The sequence below is a fragment of the Phaseolus vulgaris genome, chromosome 2 (genome assembly GCF_000499845.2).
Source record: "Phaseolus vulgaris cultivar G19833 chromosome 2, P. vulgaris v2.0, whole genome shotgun sequence".
NCBI lineage: Eukaryota > Viridiplantae > Streptophyta > Magnoliopsida > Fabales > Fabaceae > Phaseolus > Phaseolus vulgaris.
The window spans coordinates 1213972-1234343 of NC_023758.2; the positions used below are offsets into that span (position 1 = coordinate 1213972).

The 20372-nt window shown below is 32.0% G+C and overlaps 3 protein-coding genes across 4 annotated transcripts; 2 read left to right on the forward strand and 1 right to left on the reverse strand.

Annotated features, from left to right (window-relative positions):
- Positions 1–2138: 2138 nt before the first annotated feature.
- On the forward strand, positions 2139–2847 carry LOC137810037 (large ribosomal subunit protein uL24z). Its single transcript, XM_068611160.1, has one exon. It carries the CDS (start codon positions 2212–2214, stop codon positions 2650–2652), a length of 441 nt encoding a protein of 146 aa, XP_068467261.1. The 5' UTR covers positions 2139–2211; the 3' UTR covers positions 2653–2847.
- Positions 2848–5500: 2653 nt separating this feature from the next.
- On the reverse strand, positions 5501–9107 carry LOC137810038 (mitochondrial outer membrane protein porin 2). Its single transcript, XM_068611161.1, has 6 exons — positions 8842–9107; positions 8667–8734; positions 6702–6812; positions 6535–6621; positions 6240–6448; positions 5501–6135 (listed from the first exon to the last, which is right to left on the reverse strand). Exons 1-6 carry the CDS (start codon positions 8888–8890, stop codon positions 5829–5831), a joined length of 831 nt encoding a protein of 276 aa, XP_068467262.1. The 5' UTR covers positions 8891–9107; the 3' UTR covers positions 5501–5828.
- Positions 9108–14507: 5400 nt separating this feature from the next.
- On the forward strand, positions 14508–20065 carry LOC137810040 (calcium-transporting ATPase 2, plasma membrane-type-like). Of its 2 annotated transcripts, none has more exons than XM_068611163.1 (7): positions 14508–15165; positions 16315–16372; positions 16443–18388; positions 18503–18661; positions 18801–18972; positions 19092–19390; positions 19514–20065. In XM_068611163.1, exons 1-7 carry the CDS (start codon positions 14989–14991, stop codon positions 19751–19753), a joined length of 3051 nt encoding a protein of 1016 aa, XP_068467264.1. In that variant the 5' UTR covers positions 14508–14988; the 3' UTR covers positions 19754–20065. The 2 variants fall into 2 exon arrangements, with proteins under 2 accessions (XP_068467264.1, XP_068467265.1); XM_068611164.1 differs by having other exon boundaries at positions 16318–16372.
- Positions 20066–20372: the final 307 nt, after the last annotated feature.

Consider the following 20372-nt stretch of genomic DNA (forward strand, 5'->3'; position numbering starts at 1 on the left):
ACCTTTTAATTTTGTACATTCGATGAAAGAAATGAACGCATATATAAACCTATAAAAATGTCAAAAATTTTATAGTCTAAAAATTAAATATTTTAAATAAAAGAAAATAAATTGATTTCATATTATATATAATCTTTATAAATTTTAAACAATATTATTTTGTTCATTTAATTTAAAATTTGTATTGTCTAATTATAAAATAGTCCTTCTTTCGAATTTGAATAAACTACTACATTAATTTGATAAGTTATAGCGACTTTAATTTATATAATCAAATAATTATATATAAAAACAATTATTTCATGCATTTACAATTATTAAAATGTTTTCGACAGATTTTTCTTACTTCTCATTTCTCTAATAAAGATGATCTTCTTTCTTTTATTAAGAGTCATGGTAGTCTTTGGTTAAATTGATTAAACTTGCTGTGACAACCTTTTCTATATGGATGATATGGCGTATGAGGAATTATGTTAGATTTCAGGATAAAATTGAGGTTTCTAAGGCTATTTCGGTAATTAAAGATTTAACTTGTCTAGTGGGAAATTCGTCTAAAGCTTCAATGCAGAATGATATGTTGGATACGCTATAAAATACTGTTAATACATTTGTAAAATTGATATAATTATGTAAGAATAGAATCACTTATATTGGTTATTTTCTTTAATGAGAAAACATAATAATTTAAATTTCTATTTTTATTAGTATTTACAATGAAAATTTGTGTATATATTTAAATTGTATACATATGAAAATATATTTATAAAAAAATAATTTTAAAAGACATCTGTGAATATGTAAATTGAGTATATATAAATATCAATCACTATATATATATATATATATAAAATAATATAATAGATAAATACTTTAAAATTATTAAACTCAACATTCATGCTAGATGTTTAACAAATTTGTTATACTTTAATGTACCAAAAAATAAATATTATGTAAAAAAAAAACTTACGATGAAACAATATTATTTCAAAAATTTATTTAATAGTCTTATATTTTCTTTTGTGGAAAGATATCCATGAAATATTTTAACATCAACAATTTCTACACTTATCTCTCAATTAACTTTGTTTACTACAGATTACCTTTAATCCTCTTTTTACAATTTCCTTCAAAATAACCGTATAAACCTTTCTAATTATAAACACGATAAGATAAATTTTGTATAACTATTAAAGTAAAGGAGTAAAAAAAAATAAAAATAAACTTTAGAAAAAAAAATTTAATTACTATATTAATTAATACTATTTTAAAGACTAAAATAATTATTGGTATCTAAAATATTTTTTATTAATAAAATTTATAAATTAATTTTAAAAGTTAAACATTTTTAAAATCATTTAATTACATATTCAATATAATTTTTTAAATAGTTATCATAACAATAAATAAACTTATCATCTTATTTGTAACTTATCATCACATGATTTGTGCTAAATATTTTTTCAGTTACTCATACCTTCTGTCTTAATTATAAATTTCCATTCAAAGGTTCATAAATATTTTAAAATATTAAAATATGAAAAATAATTTTATTTTAATTTTCAAAGTAAATTTGTTAGCAACATTAATTCTGAAACTAAATATTTTAAACAGCGGTCCATATCATTTGTATATTTTCTCAAACTTTTTTTTTCCTTCTATTAGAAAAAAGCGGGTATGTCAACAGTTTCTTCCTGAACTCTATATCTTCTTCTTCCATCTTCATAAATTCTCTTATTTTAAAAAAAAATATTTCTTTGTAATACTTTCAATTACTTAATCTAAAAGTTTTTTTTAAATTCTTAATTAGTTTCGGATTATATAAGTTTTGCATGATTAGTTTCTATATTATATATTACATAATTCGAAAAAAAATTTAAACTTCTGGATTATGTAATCCAGAATTTTTTTTTTCAAATACGTATCTAGATTATATAATCCGAAAACTGAAACAAGAAGAATAAAAATGTATTTTCAAGTTTTATATGGGGATGGCAGAAGAATATGGAGGTGCAGGAAGAAGGAGTCCAACAACATTGGTCAAGCAGGCCCAATAAAATTGGGTTGGTTGGATCTCATGGGCCTAATCCAACCCAAGAAAATGAAACTAAATTTTAATGAATAAAAAGGGAAGAAGAAACCCTAAGTCTATTTTTTTGTTATACACTCTCTTTCTTTCATTCGCATTCCGTCACAAAAAGTAGGGAGAAGAGAATGAAGTTCAATCCCAGGGTTTCCTCTAGCCGGCGCAAGAGCCGCAAGGCGCATTTCACGGCGCCGTCGAGCGTCCGCCGCGTGCTTATGAGCGCGCCGCTCTCCACCGATCTCCGGTCGAAATACAATGTGCGTTCCATTCCGGTTCGGAAGGACGATGAGGTGCAAGTGGTGAGGGGAACCTACAAGGGCCGCGAAGGCAAGGTGGTGCAGGTCTATCGCCGCAAGTGGGTCATCCACATCGAGCGAATCACGCGCGAGAAGGTGAACGGCTCTACCGTCAACGTCGGCATTCACCCTTCAAAGGTTGTCGTCACGAAGTTGCGAATGGACAAGGACCGTAAATCCTTGCTCGATCGCAAGGCTAAGGGCCGCGCCGCCGCTGACAAAGAAAAGGGTACAAAGTTTGCTCCCGAGGATATCATGCAGACTGTTGATTAGTTTCGATTTTTCGATATACTTTTTTTAATTGCTGTTTGCTTTTATTGTTGTTATTGGAACTTTTTCGATTATTAGTGTCATGTTTTATGTGGGGTTTTGGTAGTTTGAGGGTCTTGCAGTTTGGATCTGTTCAGGTATTCTCAGACTTTTCTGTTTTGTTTATTTTAATCAAATTTTCGACATTATTACTGCTAATATTTGTTGCGTTTATTACTTTAGCTAATCTTCACTGTAGCTCGATCAATAGGTTTTAGGATCGGAATGCTGCGTTTAAATATGGCTGGATATTTGAGATGGGGAGTGACTGCATTAACTGTAATGCACATTCTAACACTCGCATTCCAATTAAGAAAATTTTATTGAAAACTTTTAAATTATAACTGGTTTCATTAGTAAGGTGTTTGAGTCTTTCAGTTTGTGATTTTCCACAATTTTTCGCCTATAGTAGATAATTTGATCCTATTCATAGCACAGTTCTTTCATAATGCAAAAAGTGTACATGGTTGCACTCACGTAATTCTAGTATTATACTCGTAAGATTTATGGAGATTCCACTGTGCTGTTAGTAACGTGTTTTTAGCCTTCAATCTTCCTCAAAATAATGCAAATGTGTATTGAGTGTTGCCTCGATGCGTGATATGACAGTGCATGTTTTGACAATGGTATTTGCTTGGACTTCATTATGTTTGGGTTACCTTATTATACTCGTTGATCTTCAGTGTCAGTTGTATGAAAATATTGTTTATTTTTTAGAATCTGTCAGGATTTGTTCTATAAGAGAAAGGTAGGGTTTGTGTTACATTTCATAGGTCACAGGTTGTAATCTATTCTCTTCAGAGGAGGTTATAGTCAGTCTGAAATTGTTTTTCTAGTGTGGATGTTTTCTTTGCCAGGAATGGTGTGTATTCTTTTCCCTTAACAAAATTTTACTTTACCTGAAAAAAATAAAGGAAATAACGCCAGCTTGATCGAACTTAACGAAATAGGAAATTGGGTAGGTATGTATTTTTGCGTCAATTTAAAAGTTGTAATGACCTATAGGTGCACCTTGCAACCACACAATTGTGTCTGGAATTGAAATATACTTTTAAATGACCTCATACCGATTTTACTTCAATTTCCCTTGGTTTCAATTTTTAGTAGTTTTTTTATAAAATACTCATGTTTATAGGGTTGAATGTAATTTGTGGTCAGAAATTGCTCGTATAAGGTTGAATGTAATTTGTAGACAAAGGAATTTCCAGCCTAACTGTTTCTTTAACAGGGGATGTTTCAAAAGAGAGCACTCTTTAAAATGAGAAATGAGAGGAAATGATAGTAATCTTTAGATCAGCATGTGGTAAAATGACGCTTCAGATTAAATTCACGATATTATTGTTTTCCATTTAGTTATCGTATAAAGTAAATTGCTTGCCTATGTTTGGTATCATTTGCAAAAAAAATTCACCCCACTGAACCCTATTTTCAAGTCTTGCACTTCCTATTCAAATTAACGTACATGTAAAATGGTGTGTGGTCTGTCCTTCACTGTACATATGCATTCGTAAATTCCTAACATTTAAGTTTGCATAATTAATTGAATTCATGCTGGTAATTTAAAAGGGTTAATAATTTAGAGTTAGCTTTTACCCTATTAATTTATATTCGTTATGTTTCCATGAAATATATAAAATTTGCTTTGTTGGCAATTTATTTTAAAAAGAACCAAAAATTGGTCTGATGGATTCTTACTACTAGTCTTATTCTAATGTGTAGCAGTAAGAATTATAATGTGTACAATTAATAAAAATGTTTTTTTTTATGTATTTTAGATTCTTATTTTTATATACAAAAATTAAATTGAAACAAAAAGAAGTAAAAGATTAAATTAATTTGACATTTAATGTAAATTATCAAACCTGTTAAAAAAACTATTTATAAAAAAACGATGTTTTAAGACTAATTTTAATAAAGTTTAAAGACTAATTTTAAGACTAATTTAAGGACTGATTGGAACAAAATTAAAGTTTAAAGTTTTATTTATAGATGAGATAAAATTTACTGATCAAATAAGACAAATTAAACATTAGGGTGTTTAGGTGTACAAACAATAAAGTTAAAGGGATTAAATTGTTTACAGTATCATATTGTTTGAGTAATGAGATAAAAAATCATACTAGCCTTTTCAAAGTTTTATAAAATAATTTTAGCTGACATTTTTTAATATATGACAATGGGTCTATTTTTATTAAAAAGATTAATATAAACATTAAAAAAACAAAGAATGTTCTCAAACTAGAAAGATATTAAAGAAATTAATGTAATTTACTGATAATTTTACGACTTCACAAAAAACTCAAATTGTGTTATTTTTCCAGTTTAAGCCACTTGCCAAATTCATACCATCCAGCTTCATCCTTTGAAAACTTTACATATTTAATTATGAAATGATATTCTTTTGGTAATATGATATTCAAAACAAATAAATTTTCTATTACATTGCATACATGTTTAGGTCCAAATTAGATAAATTTTGGTACAGATATTTATCTACTTTGACAAAATGATACATTTAATAATCGTTTAGTTAATCCAACCATTGCATTAAAAAAGAATAAAAAAAATATTTTCTTTTTACCTCTCCGATTTTGATATAAATTTTGGAAGACGAGAGAAAAAAATAGAACTATAAAATAATGTCATCTAATTTTTGTCCCTCCTTCAATAGACAGTACCAACTAATTATCCTAAAGTTTTTCAACTCACCCTCTCCATTAATATTAATGGAGCACAACAATATATTATATTTCCCTCTCCTTTACTTGGAGAAAATAAGGTCACCTTTTTCCTTTCCCTCCTTTGAACCCAATTCACAGAAAGACTTAACAATATTGTAGGCGTATGGAAGTTATCCAAAGTATAATTGTAAGAAAAGCACACTCGATAAAATCCTGCAAGACAACATGACCTCTAGTGCTTGTAATGCCTACCACAATGTCGGAGGAAAAGCAGAAAAATCAATAAAAAAATGGGAAACAAAAGACACTCGAGGATTCGAATATTAAGATTTGTATCCACTCATGAAGAGCCTAGAAATGTTCATGCGTGGAGCTAATTATTTTCCCTCCTTTCAAGGGCCACCAAAAATTGAATGAAGTTTGTAACTCCGATCGCTTTTCTAAAAATGAACAAAAAACTCAAGGTTTGAGGGCAATTCCCAGTCCAAACCTGGGTTTTTTATCCAGGGCCTTGGTGTCAATCTCACCAGAAATAGTCAACACTGACTTTGGTATGATCTCATGCTGCAAGAGGGCGCCAAGCTGTCCTTGATTGTTGAGCCTTGCTTTGACCTGTGTCAGAGGGTCAACAGCAAAAGACCCTCCCACTGTAAAAATGTTCTCATTTGTGGAGAACTTTCTAGTGATCTCTGCAACAGCAGCACTCTTCTTCAATAGGTCCAGATGATGGAGATATGATGCTTTAATGCTGTCACCCTTGTCACCACTGATTGGGAAATACATGTTCAATATATCAATATGTCACGCTTTCAACATGATTACGAATGCTAGATGTTTAGAAAACAATTTTTCTAGGTAAAAGCAACTTACAGGATTATTGAAGCAGATGAATCGGCTTTCGTGACACTAATCCCAGCAGTGTATTTTGTAAAACGACCAGACGTAGAGTCATAGCCCGCCTCACCACCGAAAGCAATGCTTGGGGTACCAACAGTAGCAGAAACATCAATGACAGGGGATTGATTCAGGGCAACAGCGGTTGTTAAGGTAGCATGGTCATGGAAGTATTGAACCTCTAACTGTCAAAAACAAATCAGACAAATTTTCAGAAACGATGCCCAGCAGTTAGTCAAATTTCCCAGCCAGAATAAGCAAGTTTCTATACCTTGCCAGAATTATAATCCGGCAGCTTAAATGAAGCAATAGTCTTGGTGGATGGAAGAACGTCAGTGAATGTGAGGGTTGTGGAGATCTGGAAAGAAAAGGAGCAAGTTAACAAGATGATTTACCCGAGCATGCTCAATAGTAACCTTAAAAGACAAAGTAACCCACAATTGATGCCGTGTCAAGTTTAACATCAATAATAGTGTTCTTATACTTGTACAGTGCTGCCACATCCCCAGTCGAGACTCCTCCTTTCTTCACAGCTGTTGAAGTGAGGGCCTGAAAGGAGAAAAAGAAGTCAGATTAAAATGAACACTATGCATCTATAGCTCCTAGCGCGTGGCCATGTGCGCTATTGCACCTACATAGACTAGAAAGACGACCGTGACAATCAAAAAATTACAGTAGCAAGACAAAAATTTAAAATGGCCATGCAGTTTGCAACAGGCTAAACAAAATTCCAAAGGATCTATAAGAGAAGTCAAAAGATCATCAGTGCTTCATGTCAACCTTACATTATCTTACTGGGTTACAGGACATTGAATCTTCATCCTCTCTCAGATTATTCAGATATCACCTTACATTCACATCCATCCAAGTAATCAATCTTTTACTTTCAGTCTTAATCATATACTTTCAATCTCTTGGATATCAGAAATCAAATTCAACCATCAAAAAATTTCTCTATACCCTTACAGTCTACTATCAACCTTTCTTTTGTGACCTTTTTATACACCAAAGTGTTTTTCCAGTCACTAGATACTTAATGCCTAAAGGTGCGCTACTTGTTTTGATAATTCATGTTCTGTATCCCCTAGTAGATATCTAAAAACGCTTGTTATTATGTCTGCTTGTAAAAAAAATATCATCAGCTTTAAGAGAATATATTAGAATTATGAACCTGGGCACACAAAGGCACAAAACTAGCATAACCAGCAAGATAATTTTTATCAGCAATCAGTGACTGTCAAGAATTTCCCCTTTTAAAATAGCATTTAACATATGGATCAAAATTTCTTCTACATTTGAGTCCAAACCCATAATGCTACTTCTTGCACCATTATATTTGCCTCCAACTCATGCTAGATGACATCAAAACTCTTCTGCACAAACCAACGTGCAATCTATCACACATGTCTCAATCAACTCTTCACATTCACATTATTTAGTTAGATACCTATGATTCTGTTATATCAGTTAGTTAGAGATCTATAATTCTGTTTTACCACATTTGTTAGTCTGTATATTAGTTAGTTGTAGTCTCAACAATATTCTTAGGAGCCTTTGAATCTCTCCCTTTTCTAATATCACTGTTTCACTGTTTATCATACACTCCAATAAGCTCCACACATACAATCTCTTTTTTGTCTTCAGGTATTGTTCATAAAGTCCTATTCCCCGGTCGCCATCCAAAAAATTAGCATTTTGATAAAAACAACGATGCTACAATAGAATAAAGGTTGTTTTCTGTAAAAATAACTTAATCAAATAATAGTTTATTGGAACTCGTGCCAGATTGCATATTATAAAAACCAAATGCCCCATTCTATGACGCTACATTGTTCGTCAGGACTTAATTAGCTGATAATCGATAAGGACTCCCGTATGTCGGACTGCATATTTTGAGAGCCAAATATCCCTTTCTTATGACATAGCGGACTAGGAGTAAGCCAAAATAATAACAAAAACTCACTAAATAAATAGAACGCCACAAAACAGATTCAGACAGAAGAATTTCAACTGAAACAAGCGACCACGCATCCAACATATGCGACTCCCTTTATTAATCTAAATTTTGAAGAGAAAAATCTGTCTACACAACACGATTAACTTGACGAACTGACAATGCAATGCGGAATCGATTAAAATACAAATTAAAATAATCGAACCGGAGAATAATTTTTTTCCTGTGCTACTTCACGATTCTTATAAAAAAAAAAAGCCATAGGTAATCAAGGATTTTATGGAAAGAGCAACGCTCATCAGCAACCTTACAGTGCGGATAAATTAATTTCCGCGTATAGCATCGCGCAAGATCTTGACCACTATATCTTACATACAAAAATGTAATTAACGAGAAATCGTAGATATACAAACAATAGATTAATTATAATGGAAGTTCGAAGAGCTTACAACTCCGGCGCTGCTGTAGGACGAAACGGTGAGTTTCTTGTCGGAGTTGTAGTCCCTAGTCAAAAGATCTACAAGCAATAACAAATCAAAAGAACTTAGTTTAACTTTTGTTGGATCGATAAAAGTGATGAGGAGGAATGAATAAGGAATAATGTTAGAGAGCATGTTCGTTAACCTTTGGCTTTTTTGCCGATATCGGTGAAAAGACCCGGTCCCTTGCTCATTTTCGATTTCAGAGAGAGATAGAGAGATCTTGATGCACTACGCTTCACGAAACAGGGTGTGGCGAGGAAATGACGCCCTTTTTTTTCACGTTTTTATTTTAAATGTGAAATAATGTAATAGAGAATCGCGAATCGGGACGGTTGAACTGGCTATGTCCCATCGTGCGTTTTTAGCCGTTGATTTAGGAAGCGAATGTGATGCGTGGGACTTCGCTCCTTCTTTGATCTGTTTTTCAGGGTGATATATGCAAGTAAACAAACACAATGAAATCCTCTACTCTACTAATTAAATTTTACAAATATGTCGAAAACATTTGGAAAGTTTAAAGTTGATCAAAGTCATAAATAATTTTGAAGTGAAAAATTACTTATAATGAAAGTGTCAAATTTTTTTTATAAATACCTTTTTAACTTTAAATCAAATATAAATATATTATTGTGTAGCATGAATGAAAAATTGGTGAGTTTGATTATCATCCACATAAAAGGAAAAATTCCATTTTCATCTCCATCTCCATCTCCATTTCCGTGTGTAAATAATATAAACTTTTTATTTTCTCATCCTCAATTTTATCTTCAATTAATTATAAAAAAAGTGAAAATAATAAAATATATGATCTTATCAAACTATATTAAAGAAAAATTAATATAACTTTTCAAATTATCTAATAAATTTAAAATATTTTAATAATTTAAATGAAAACGAATATGAGAAAAAAAATATATACTGGAACAAGTAAGGAGATGAATACAATAGTATATGTATTTATATTTCATACTCAATTTAAAAAATCAGATATTATATATTATATATACTTATACACATATCCATCTAATAGGACAATTTCTAATAAAAAATTGAAACGAGAATTTCTAATCAAAATTAAAACGAGTTCAAAAAATATCGTAATTAATTTAACAATATAAAAAATTAATTAAATAATTTAAATAAAAATATTTAACTTTAAAATAATTCGATTATATTTGGATATGTTATTCAAGTACTTAACGCAAATAAGATAATTAAATATTTTATTTTACCGTTTTATTATTTCATTTACTTTTTAGCATTGTATTTTTACTGAAAAATAATTATAATTTACTAAGATGATTGTAATCTATTTTTCTACGTATTAAAATAATATATTTTTATATTTTTGCAATTACTAGTTATAATATACTATAAATTATATAATATAAAAAGAAATTACTATTTTTCTCTTTTTTATCCTTATACAATTAAAAATCAATATAATTTTTTAATAATTATTTATGTGTAAAATGATAAATAATATTTTAGTATATAAAAACATAAACACATTACCTGTAAATATATTTTTATGATTTTTAAATTCCTAAATACTCTCAAAATATTTATAAATACCAACTAAGATGTAGTTTGATTCAAATGGGAATTGATTTTTAATTTATATATTTTATTAAGAGTTTCGATTTCTTTAATAGGTCTTTTATTCAAATTTATGAATAAAAATATAACTAAAAAAACAAAATTCACTACAATAATCAAGAAATCTGACAATAAAAAGTTTGATAAATAATTATTATTTATGTTATTATTAGTTAATATGTATATATATGTTAAATATAAAAAAAATTATTCCTCATAAATGTAAAGTTATCCGATGAAAATTTTCATTAAAGTAAGTTTCTTTCCACCCATTTTATTATGATACTACAAGAAAATCATGAAATATAAATTAATTTTAAAGACAAAAAATAATTAATTGTTATAGTGATTAAATTAAAGATCATTTTAGAGACTAAAAATATTTTTGATTTCTAAATTGGTGTCTAATTAGCAACTAAGGTTTTTGCTACCAAATTTATAATATAAATAATTGGTAGTTAAAAGTTTATCTAAAGTTTGTCTTTATTGATTGATGATGATTTAAATGAAGTTTACCTATGATTTATTATGATTGATTGTGATTTTGAATGAATTCACCTTGAATTTATGCCTTGGGTGATTTTAAAATGAAAACTATATTTTTAAATAATTTAAAATGAGTATGCATATATAAGTTTGGTTGTTAGATTCCTACAATTGGGATATATTAATACAAAATGCTAGTTTGAGATAATATATTCAATTTTATGTAGAAAGAGTGAAGTTAAAACTATTTTGAACCAATTTAGACCTATGTATTATTTTGCAACTTTTCTAAATTATGCAGACTTGCTAAGTAAGCTAAATACTCGTTTAACGAAATTCAATTTAATAAAAACCCGAAAACTTTAGTTATTGGGTGATTTTATCTTCTTTTATTGTTCTTCCTCAAACACAATAAAATAAACAACTATAACGACAAATCAACTTTCACTTTCACTGCTCACAACAAAACTAACTCTCACACTACAAACTTCACTCTATATGAGCACAACAACAAGAAACACAACTCTAATAAAACCTAATTTTGTTTATAAATTAACAAAGTTAGAACATTTTAAAAAAAGTGGTGGTCAAGATTCTCTTCTGCACCACTATTACCAAGCACTTTGACCATTGTAAGCAAGAAACCTCATTCAAGACTGACACCACTGTATTGAATGCATGCACAACTGCCCACCAATGTATTCACTATGTTTAATATATTCAGAATGGATGCAAGCATATCAAAGTAAAATTGCATTGTGCTTATTGTGCCCACGTGTAATCACTGCAAATCTTCTCATTTTTGTAAAGAGTAAAAAAACGCTCTTCCTCCATCCGCTCCGACACCCTAAAAAACAATAAACCAAACATAGACTCCATGCTTATTTTTCCTCCCTTATGATACCTGAAAACAAAAAGGCCATAAAGGAAGAAAAACACTTGTTTGGTCTTTAAGTGATTAGGAAGCTCACAAGTATTCAAAACAAGTTTTTATGGGGAGGAAAAATAGAAGAGAGAAAAATATACTGAGGTAGATGGGTAACAATTTTAGAGTTTAGGGTAAGCAAAGGTTATGGAGGATTGGGAGTAAAAATAGAAGTATCTTCAATGAAAATGGATATTATAGAGTGATATTAAGCCTTTATGGGATAATGTTCTTGTCTCTAATTATGGTGATATGGTGACTGGAGGAACATATCCACTGCTTAAGAGATATCAAAATCTCCAATTTAGTGGAAGGATCTAAGAAAAACATGAGGTAAAAATGAAAAAAAAAGGTATGAGAGAGATTAGGAGGTTAGGGGATGAAGCAAATACCATGTTTTGGTTGGATAATTTGTTTGGGGAAGATAATGTGATACAAAGATTCAACAAGCTGTATTTTATTTTAATTCAAAATAAAAAAATATGGGGCAACATGGGAGAATGTGTATAAAATTAACAGGAGTGGATGTTTGCATTGTGTAAGGATCTCTTTGCATGAGAAGAAGAGATGATGTTAAACATGTTGATTTAATTACAATACATAAAGTTAAAAAAAAGTGGATATGAAAATTGGGATCCAGAGGTGAATACACTTTACAACATGTCAAATCTAACGTGTCAAATAAATTATAATTCCAAGAACCGTGGAAGAGAAAAATCCACCAAGGTCAAATTTTTTACTTTTAAGTTATTTAAAAATAGATTGACTACTTAAGGATAGTCTCAAAAGGAAGAATACAGTAATGTATATGACTCAACAAAATGTACCTTATGCGTAGAGTGGGAAGAGTTTGCTAAACATGAGTTCTTTATACAAAGTTTGGGAGGGGTGCTACAACTAGGTAAATGTCAAAAATATTTTTACCTATAAGCCTAAAGATTACTATTGCCAATACAATTCGGTGAGGACTAGTTTACAAAACAAGAGTAAAGTATTGAGTCTTCTTTGGTAGGGAGGAAGTGATGCAATAAGAAAGAAGCTTATGTTGAAAGTGTAATCATATTATTAATGTTTTATCGTGTTAACATTTTTTCTCGTGGTTACATTATCTTGTGTTGTGCTTGACTAGTTACAAGTAATAAGAGAATTACAAACACATAGTAAAAGAAAAGGTACATGCGGTAAATGGTTCGCAAAAAAGGAATCAATGCCGAAGTAGAAAAAAAAAAAATTAATGTAACCAACCTTTTGTTTTTTTATATTAGTTTTTTTTCAAAGGATTAAGTTCTAATGTCAGTTATCTTATTGGGTTGGTAATAAAAATATTAAATCAAATAAAAAATAAATAAATAAAAATGATAAGATAAAAGTGAATATTGTTAGAATATGAAATTCAATATAATGACTAATGAACAAACTGAATAATACTATCTCCAAAAAAAAAAAACATTAAAATTATGTGTTTGTGAATTATTTTCCATATATGTCATTTAACATTCTCATATTTATTATTTTTATTCAACTTTGATCTTTCATCTCATAAATAAATTTCTAACCAAAAATAGAAATATTCAATAAAATGTTTTGAATATAATTCAATTTTAAAATTAGATTAAGATTAATGAATTTATCTAAGTTTGAATCTCACATTAAATAAAAAAAAATTTAAAACAAAATTTACAATCTTATTGTACTTGTATAGGTAAAGTGGACCTAGATAATATATGTACATTTGTTAACATGTCGGTGATCTCTATACTCCTTTTTTTGAATCTCATTATTCAATTGGTGGTGTTCAATCGGGGTTGACATGAAAAGGGTACTTCGACAATCAAATAAGTACTCTGGATAAAAAATGTATATTTGTAAACTGAGTAAATCATACCTTACACCTATGTAAAGAGATTATTTATAGTGTTAGTCATGAAACTTTGTTGTATTGGGCTGAATATAAGTTGTCCAGTGATGTGTAGTGTGATCCCTGATCTATAAGGATATATATTGGTATATGAGTATGTTGTTATATTTGAAAAATATCTTTAATATTTTTCAATTAATCATTATTTAGCTAATTTCTTAAAAAAGTCATCAGTATAATTTGATATCAAATAATGACTCACAAAGAACTTTTATAACTGTCGTTATTGTCATTTATTAAGTGTCTTGAAGTGTGCTTTGACGCGATTCATCACCAAGATGAAGTAACTGACTCGTCTTATATCGATCGATACATTAATTATTTTAAAATTTCAAGATAAAAATGACGTGATTTTTTATTTATTTATTTATTTATAGCCAAACATCTTTTGTTTATCAATGTTGAAGACAATCTAACTTAAAAATTAGATAATCTATGTTTAGGTTTGAATATAACACTAGATAAAATTGAGAAACTTAAAAGCACAAAATCCACAAATTTATTGTGTTTTAACATCTCAAGTTAGAGATAATCTTTATCAAAATTTAGACTCAGGAATACCCTGAGGTCTCTTCGTTTACCTGTGCGAGTCCTGTACCAAAACTTCTTTGTATCCTTCTTCAATCCAATGAAAACTGATTCCGACAAAGCAGCTAACGACGTGTGTTTGGTCTTTGGTGACGGCCAATGTCGTTAAATGGGCCCTCCCTCATTGGCAGACCAATAATAAAGGTCCTAGTCAGAGACGTCCTTCACGCGTTTTGGGTTCTCTTTAATAAGGGAAATATCCTTCACGCGTTTATTATGCAGCACCAATAATAGAAAACATTTTTCAGCATACGCGGTGAAATAAATAAAGAATAGACCTTGAAGTGCACCCCTCTCAGTGGGTTCATAAATTAAAGATAAAAAAGAAACTCTCAAAATAAAGAATCTCCACTAGTACACAGTTTTCCAATTTCCTATATATAAAAACATAAAACCTAAGAGAGTTACGAAAACCAGAATAACGTATTTTCATATTTGACCCGGTTGTTCCACCCTCTGACAAGGTAGTTTTTGTATCTACTGCTACAATAAGCACAACTTCTGGTACACAAGACAAGGTCTTAGAAACTTCATCCTGCTTTTTTACGAGGTCCACCCACACCTTCCTCTCTTTCCTCCATTCAAAGTTGGTCACTAATTTCCGAGAAAGACTGCTATTAGGGACATCACAAACATACCATCACTTTATATGACCTGGGTCTCAGAGAGTCCATTTCACATTTGTTAACTGATAGCAAAGGCATCGCCAAAAGATAAATAGTTCATAGCAAAGCTAAGGGTGTTATTATTGTTGTTGTTGTTGTTGTTGAAGGATGATGGAGGGTTATTTGAATGAGAATTTTGAAGTGAAGTCCAAACACTCGTCTGAAGAGGCTCTTCAGAGATGGAGAAAACTGTGTGGGGTTGTCAAGAACCCCAGAAGACGCTTTCGTTTCACTGCGAATCTCGTCATGAGAGGCAAAGCTGCTGCTATGCGTCGTACCAATCAGGTATCTGTTTTTATTCACCGTATTTGAATGCTCAAATCATATTTTAGGTTCTATGCTCAAAAGGAAAAATATTTTTTCTATTAATTACACTTTTTATGGTCTTTCCCTGATTAAACACGAGATAATTAGTGTTTCCACCGTGCTCAATAATAATATTGATGCTCAGCTACATCGTACTTATACTCCCATTGGTCTAATTGAATCCATAATTAAAAGTTAATGGCCATTATGTCATGCTTTTCACCTTTCTTAATTTTTTGTTTCACAATTTTTTTTATATAAGTGTTTTTCAAGTATTAAAAAATAGTGTAGGACACTCTAAATATGAATACTTTTTTTTTTCAGAAGCTAAATAGGTATATATGTGTACTTATATACTTGGTGTCATTATATTTTGAGATAGTTGTTGGACTCTTTGGCTATATTTTTCATTCACAGCCTCGAACTACTGGGAAATTGTAATTGGTTTTCTTTCTTCCTCTGAATGCAATAACCTCTAGTCAATCGGATATACCTTTCAAGTAAAAAATGACCGATAAAAAGAGTTACAAGTGTTAGAGCAGAAATCTCGAAATTTAGCCAAATTGCCAATACATGATGGTGCTCACATTATCTTCCTTCTCCCCCTGTTTGTCCGACTTCATTCTGTTAAAGCTAATTTAAAGATTGTTGTTTAATAAGCATGTACTTGACACTGAATAGTTTGTACGTTTTATTGAGCTTAACTAATTGGCAGTTGTTCAGCAACTTCAATGGAAAATACTCTGGAGTTTTATAACTGGTAGTGTTCTTAGGGTATGGACAATTTGACTTTAAAGATACAAAATGCATTGGTATAAGTAATAAACTTCTCAAGATAATTATGGAAACATCAGGAGCTAGCTGGTTATTATGACCAACATTTGAGTACAGTCACTGTTGTTCTATACAAGTTTTAAAAAAAAATGTAAGGTTCTTATTTTCATTTTTTTGTGTACTGTTGATTCCTCATTTTTTGTTGTACTGTATGTTCTTTTATTCATTTTTTAAAATTTTCTCTAGATTTGGTAATATTTATAAACCATGTGATCATGCTTTTATCTCCTCAACACGAAGAATGTGACATCTCCATGTTTTGTTGTTTCTCTAAGACTTATTCTCTTCTTTAAGCAGGAGAAGCTGAGGATTGCAGTTTTGGTTTCCAAAGCAGCTATTCAATTTATCGAAAGTAAGTTTCTTCAGAATTATTTTAATAGATTTTATGGAGGCAATATGTTAACTTGCGATCACATCCACAGGCGTGAAACTAAGCGATTACAAAGTGCCAGAGGAAGTTAAAGATGCAGGTTTTCAAATCTGTGGCGATGAATTAGGGTGTATCGTTGAAAGCCATGACGTAAAGAAGTTCACACATCATGGTGGGGTTAATGGCATTGCAGAGATGCTTTCTACATCAACCACTGAGGGGCTTAACAGTGACAGCGAGTCATTGAATAGGAGACAGCAGATATATGGAATCAACAAATTTACTGAAAGTGAAGCTACAAGTTTCTGGGTTTTTGTTTGGGAAGCCTTTCAAGACATGACTCTGATGATACTTGGAGTGTGTGCTATTGTGTCACTGCTAGTTGGCATTGCAACTGAAGGATGGCCGAAGGGAGCTCATGATGGTCTTGGAATTGTTGCAAGTATCTTACTTGTTGTCTTTGTGACAGCAACAAGTGATTATCGCCAATCATTGCAATTCAAGGATTTAGACAAGGAGAAGAAGAAAATATCTATTCAGGTCACAAGAAATGGATACAGACAGAAAATGTCAATTTATGAATTACTTCCTGGCGACATTGTGCATCTTGCCATTGGTGACCAAGTCCCTGCAGATGGACTATTTGTCTCGGGATTTTCTGTGTTGATCGATGAGTCAAGCTTAACAGGCGAGAGTGAGCCAGTGATGGTGAATTCTGAAAATCCATTTCTTCTTTCTGGAACCAAGGTTCAAGATGGATCATGCAAGATGTTGATTACCAGTGTTGGCATGAGGACTCAATGGGGTAAGTTGATGGCCACTCTCAGTGAAGGTGGAGATGATGAAACCCCGCTGCAGGTGAAGTTGAATGGTGTTGCAACCATTATCGGGAAGATAGGTCTATTCTTTGCAGTGGTTACTTTTGCAGTTCTGGTGCAAGGACTTGTAAGCCAAAAACTCCAACAAGGAAGTTTATCTAGCTGGAATGGGGATGATGCAATGGAGCTGTTGGAGTTCTTTGCAGTTGCAGTTACTATAGTTGTTGTTGCTGTTCCAGAGGGGCTGCCATTAGCTGTGACATTGAGCCTTGCATTTGCTATGAAAAAAATGATGAATGACAAAGCCCTTGTGAGACATTTGGCAGCCTGTGAGACCATGGGATCAGCCACAACTATTTGTAGTGACAAGACTGGGACACTGACAACGAACCACATGACTGTTGTGAAAACATGCTTTTGCATGAATAGCAAGGAAGTGAGCAATAATAAGGCCTCTAGTTTGTGCTCTGAACTCCCAGAATCTGCTGTGAAACTGCTGCTGCAGTCAATATTTAATAATACAGGAGGAGAGGTTGTGGTTAACCAAAACGGAAAACGTGAGATTTTAGGGACTCCAACTGAGGCTGCAATATTGGAGTATGGTTTGTCTTTAGGTGGAGATTTTCAAGGAGAGAGACAAGCATGTAATCTTGTTAAAGTTGAGCCATTCAATTCCACTAAGAAGAGAATGAGTGTGGTGGTTGAGCTCCCTGATGGAGGCTTAAGAGCCCACTGCAAAGGTGCTTCTGAAATAATTCTGGCTGCTTGTGACAAAGTTATCAACTCAAATGGTGAGGTTGTACCCCTTGATGAAGAATCAACAAACCATCTTCAGGCCACAATAAACCAGTTTGCAAGTGAGGCACTTAGAACACTATGCCTTGCTTATGTGGAATTGGAAAACGGGTTCTCTCCTGAAGACCCTATTCCCGTTTCTGGATATACTTGTATAGGAGTTGTTGGTATAAAAGATCCTGTTCGTCCTGGTGTTAAGGAATCTGTGGCAGTGTGTCGTTCAGCTGGAATAACAGTACGAATGGTTACTGGGGACAACATTAACACTGCAAAGGCTATAGCCAGGGAGTGTGGAATTTTAACTGATGACGGCATAGCAATTGAAGGACCAGAGTTTAGAGAGAAGACTGAGGAAGAGTTGCTTGAACTGATTCCCAAAATTCAGGTGCCAAATACATTCTATATGCATTATATTATGATTCCTTCAGTACTACTTAATCGTACACATGATTTATATATGGTTGATACTTTAACTAACATATTGTGTAATTCCTTTTAGGTTATGGCTCGATCTTCACCTTTAGACAAACATACATTGGTGAAACACTTGCGCACCACGTTTGGGGAAGTGGTAGCTGTAACAGGTGATGGAACTAACGATGCTCCAGCCCTTCATGAAGCTGATATTGGACTTGCAATGGGCATTGCTGGAACTGAGGTGAGTGCAATGTTTCCCTTCGAGAACCACTCGTTCTACCCACCAAAAGAATAGGAATTGTTGTAGTACTAAATTTTAATCACTTTACAACTAATTTTTTATTGGAAGAAGCTAATTTCATAATATATGTATGGTACAGGTTGCAAAAGAAAGTGCAGATGTCATAATTCTGGATGATAACTTCTCAACGATAGTAACAGTGGCCAAATGGGGACGTTCAGTTTACATAAATATTCAGAAGTTCGTACAGTTTCAGCTGACCGTTAATGTGGTTGCATTGATAGTGAACTTCACATCAGCTTGCTTGACAGGTTAGAAAGTGTAGCTTGTTTTTGTCACCTAGAAAAATGGCCTGATGATCGGTTACAAAAATACTTTGTTTTCTTATTGTTATTTATCTTATGATCTTACGTGCATTTTCTCTCTCCAGGAACCGCGCCCCTCACAGCTGTTCAACTTTTGTGGGTGAACATGATAATGGACACACTGGGAGCACTTGCGCTTGCTACTGAACCTCCAAATGATGATTTAATGAAACGTTCACCTGTGGGAAGGAAGGGGAATTTCATCAGCAATGTCATGTGGAGGAACATCTTAGGGCAATCCGTGTATCAGTTTATGGTGATATGGTTTCTTCAGACAAGAGGAAAATCAATCTTTTTACTTGACGGACCCAACTCGGACCTGGTCTTAAACACGCTTATTTTCAACTCATTTGTTTTCTGTCAGGTAACTTTTCTGAAAAGTTGACAATTTGCTTAGGATTATTATAACCCATAATGTTATTCAAAATGTATGTTTGATATTTGTACAGAAGTGTCTTACCAGATGTGGGCTGATTTGGTTTTGCAGGTTTTCAATGAGATAAATTCACGTGAAATGGAGAAAATAAACGTTTTCAAAGGCATTTTGGATAATTATGTTTTCGTGGGTGTGATCAGTGCTACTGTTTTCTTCCAAATCATAATAGTTGAGTACTTGGGAACCTTCGCAAACACGACACCTCTCACGCTGGCACAGTGGTTCTTTTGCTTATTCGTTGGATTTTTAGGCATGCCGATTGCTGCTCGCTTAAAGAAGATCCCTGTTTGAAGCACGTGAATGGATCAACATTTCCTCAAAAAGCAATCTTTGATTATCGTTAGTTGTAAGTAGTTACATTGCTTCAAGGTCCATTATTCCTGTACATTCTCTAACTCCTCTGATATTGCCCGAGGCTGACTTTGGGTTGGAATAAAAAATGGAGCAGCGAGGTAGATCACTGGAGTCTCGGAGCAAATGACAAACTGCCATTAACCATTTTATTTAATATGTTTTTTATTTTCTTGGAGCACCATGATTTATGGTTGTTGCTGTAAGTAAATTTTACTATGAACAAATCCCATTTGTTTCTCTTTTCTATAATTGTGGTCCTGAATTGTCCCTTACGTTATTTAAATGCACTATTTCGTCGAGCGTGGCCATTATCTTGTCGTGTTCACTGAGTTATGGCAAACTGTAATATCAAACTAGAACCTCAATCCTCGTCACTCCTTAGTTAAATGATAAAGCATGTGTTACAAAAATAAGTTTGAAGTTACAACCAGCTAAAACAAGTTAGAGGGTTCGGATAAAATTCTGCACAATTCAGAAAGAAACAATAACAATGATCCGGGAAAATAGAGGCTTCAGTTGATATATATATATATATATATATATATATATATGTAAT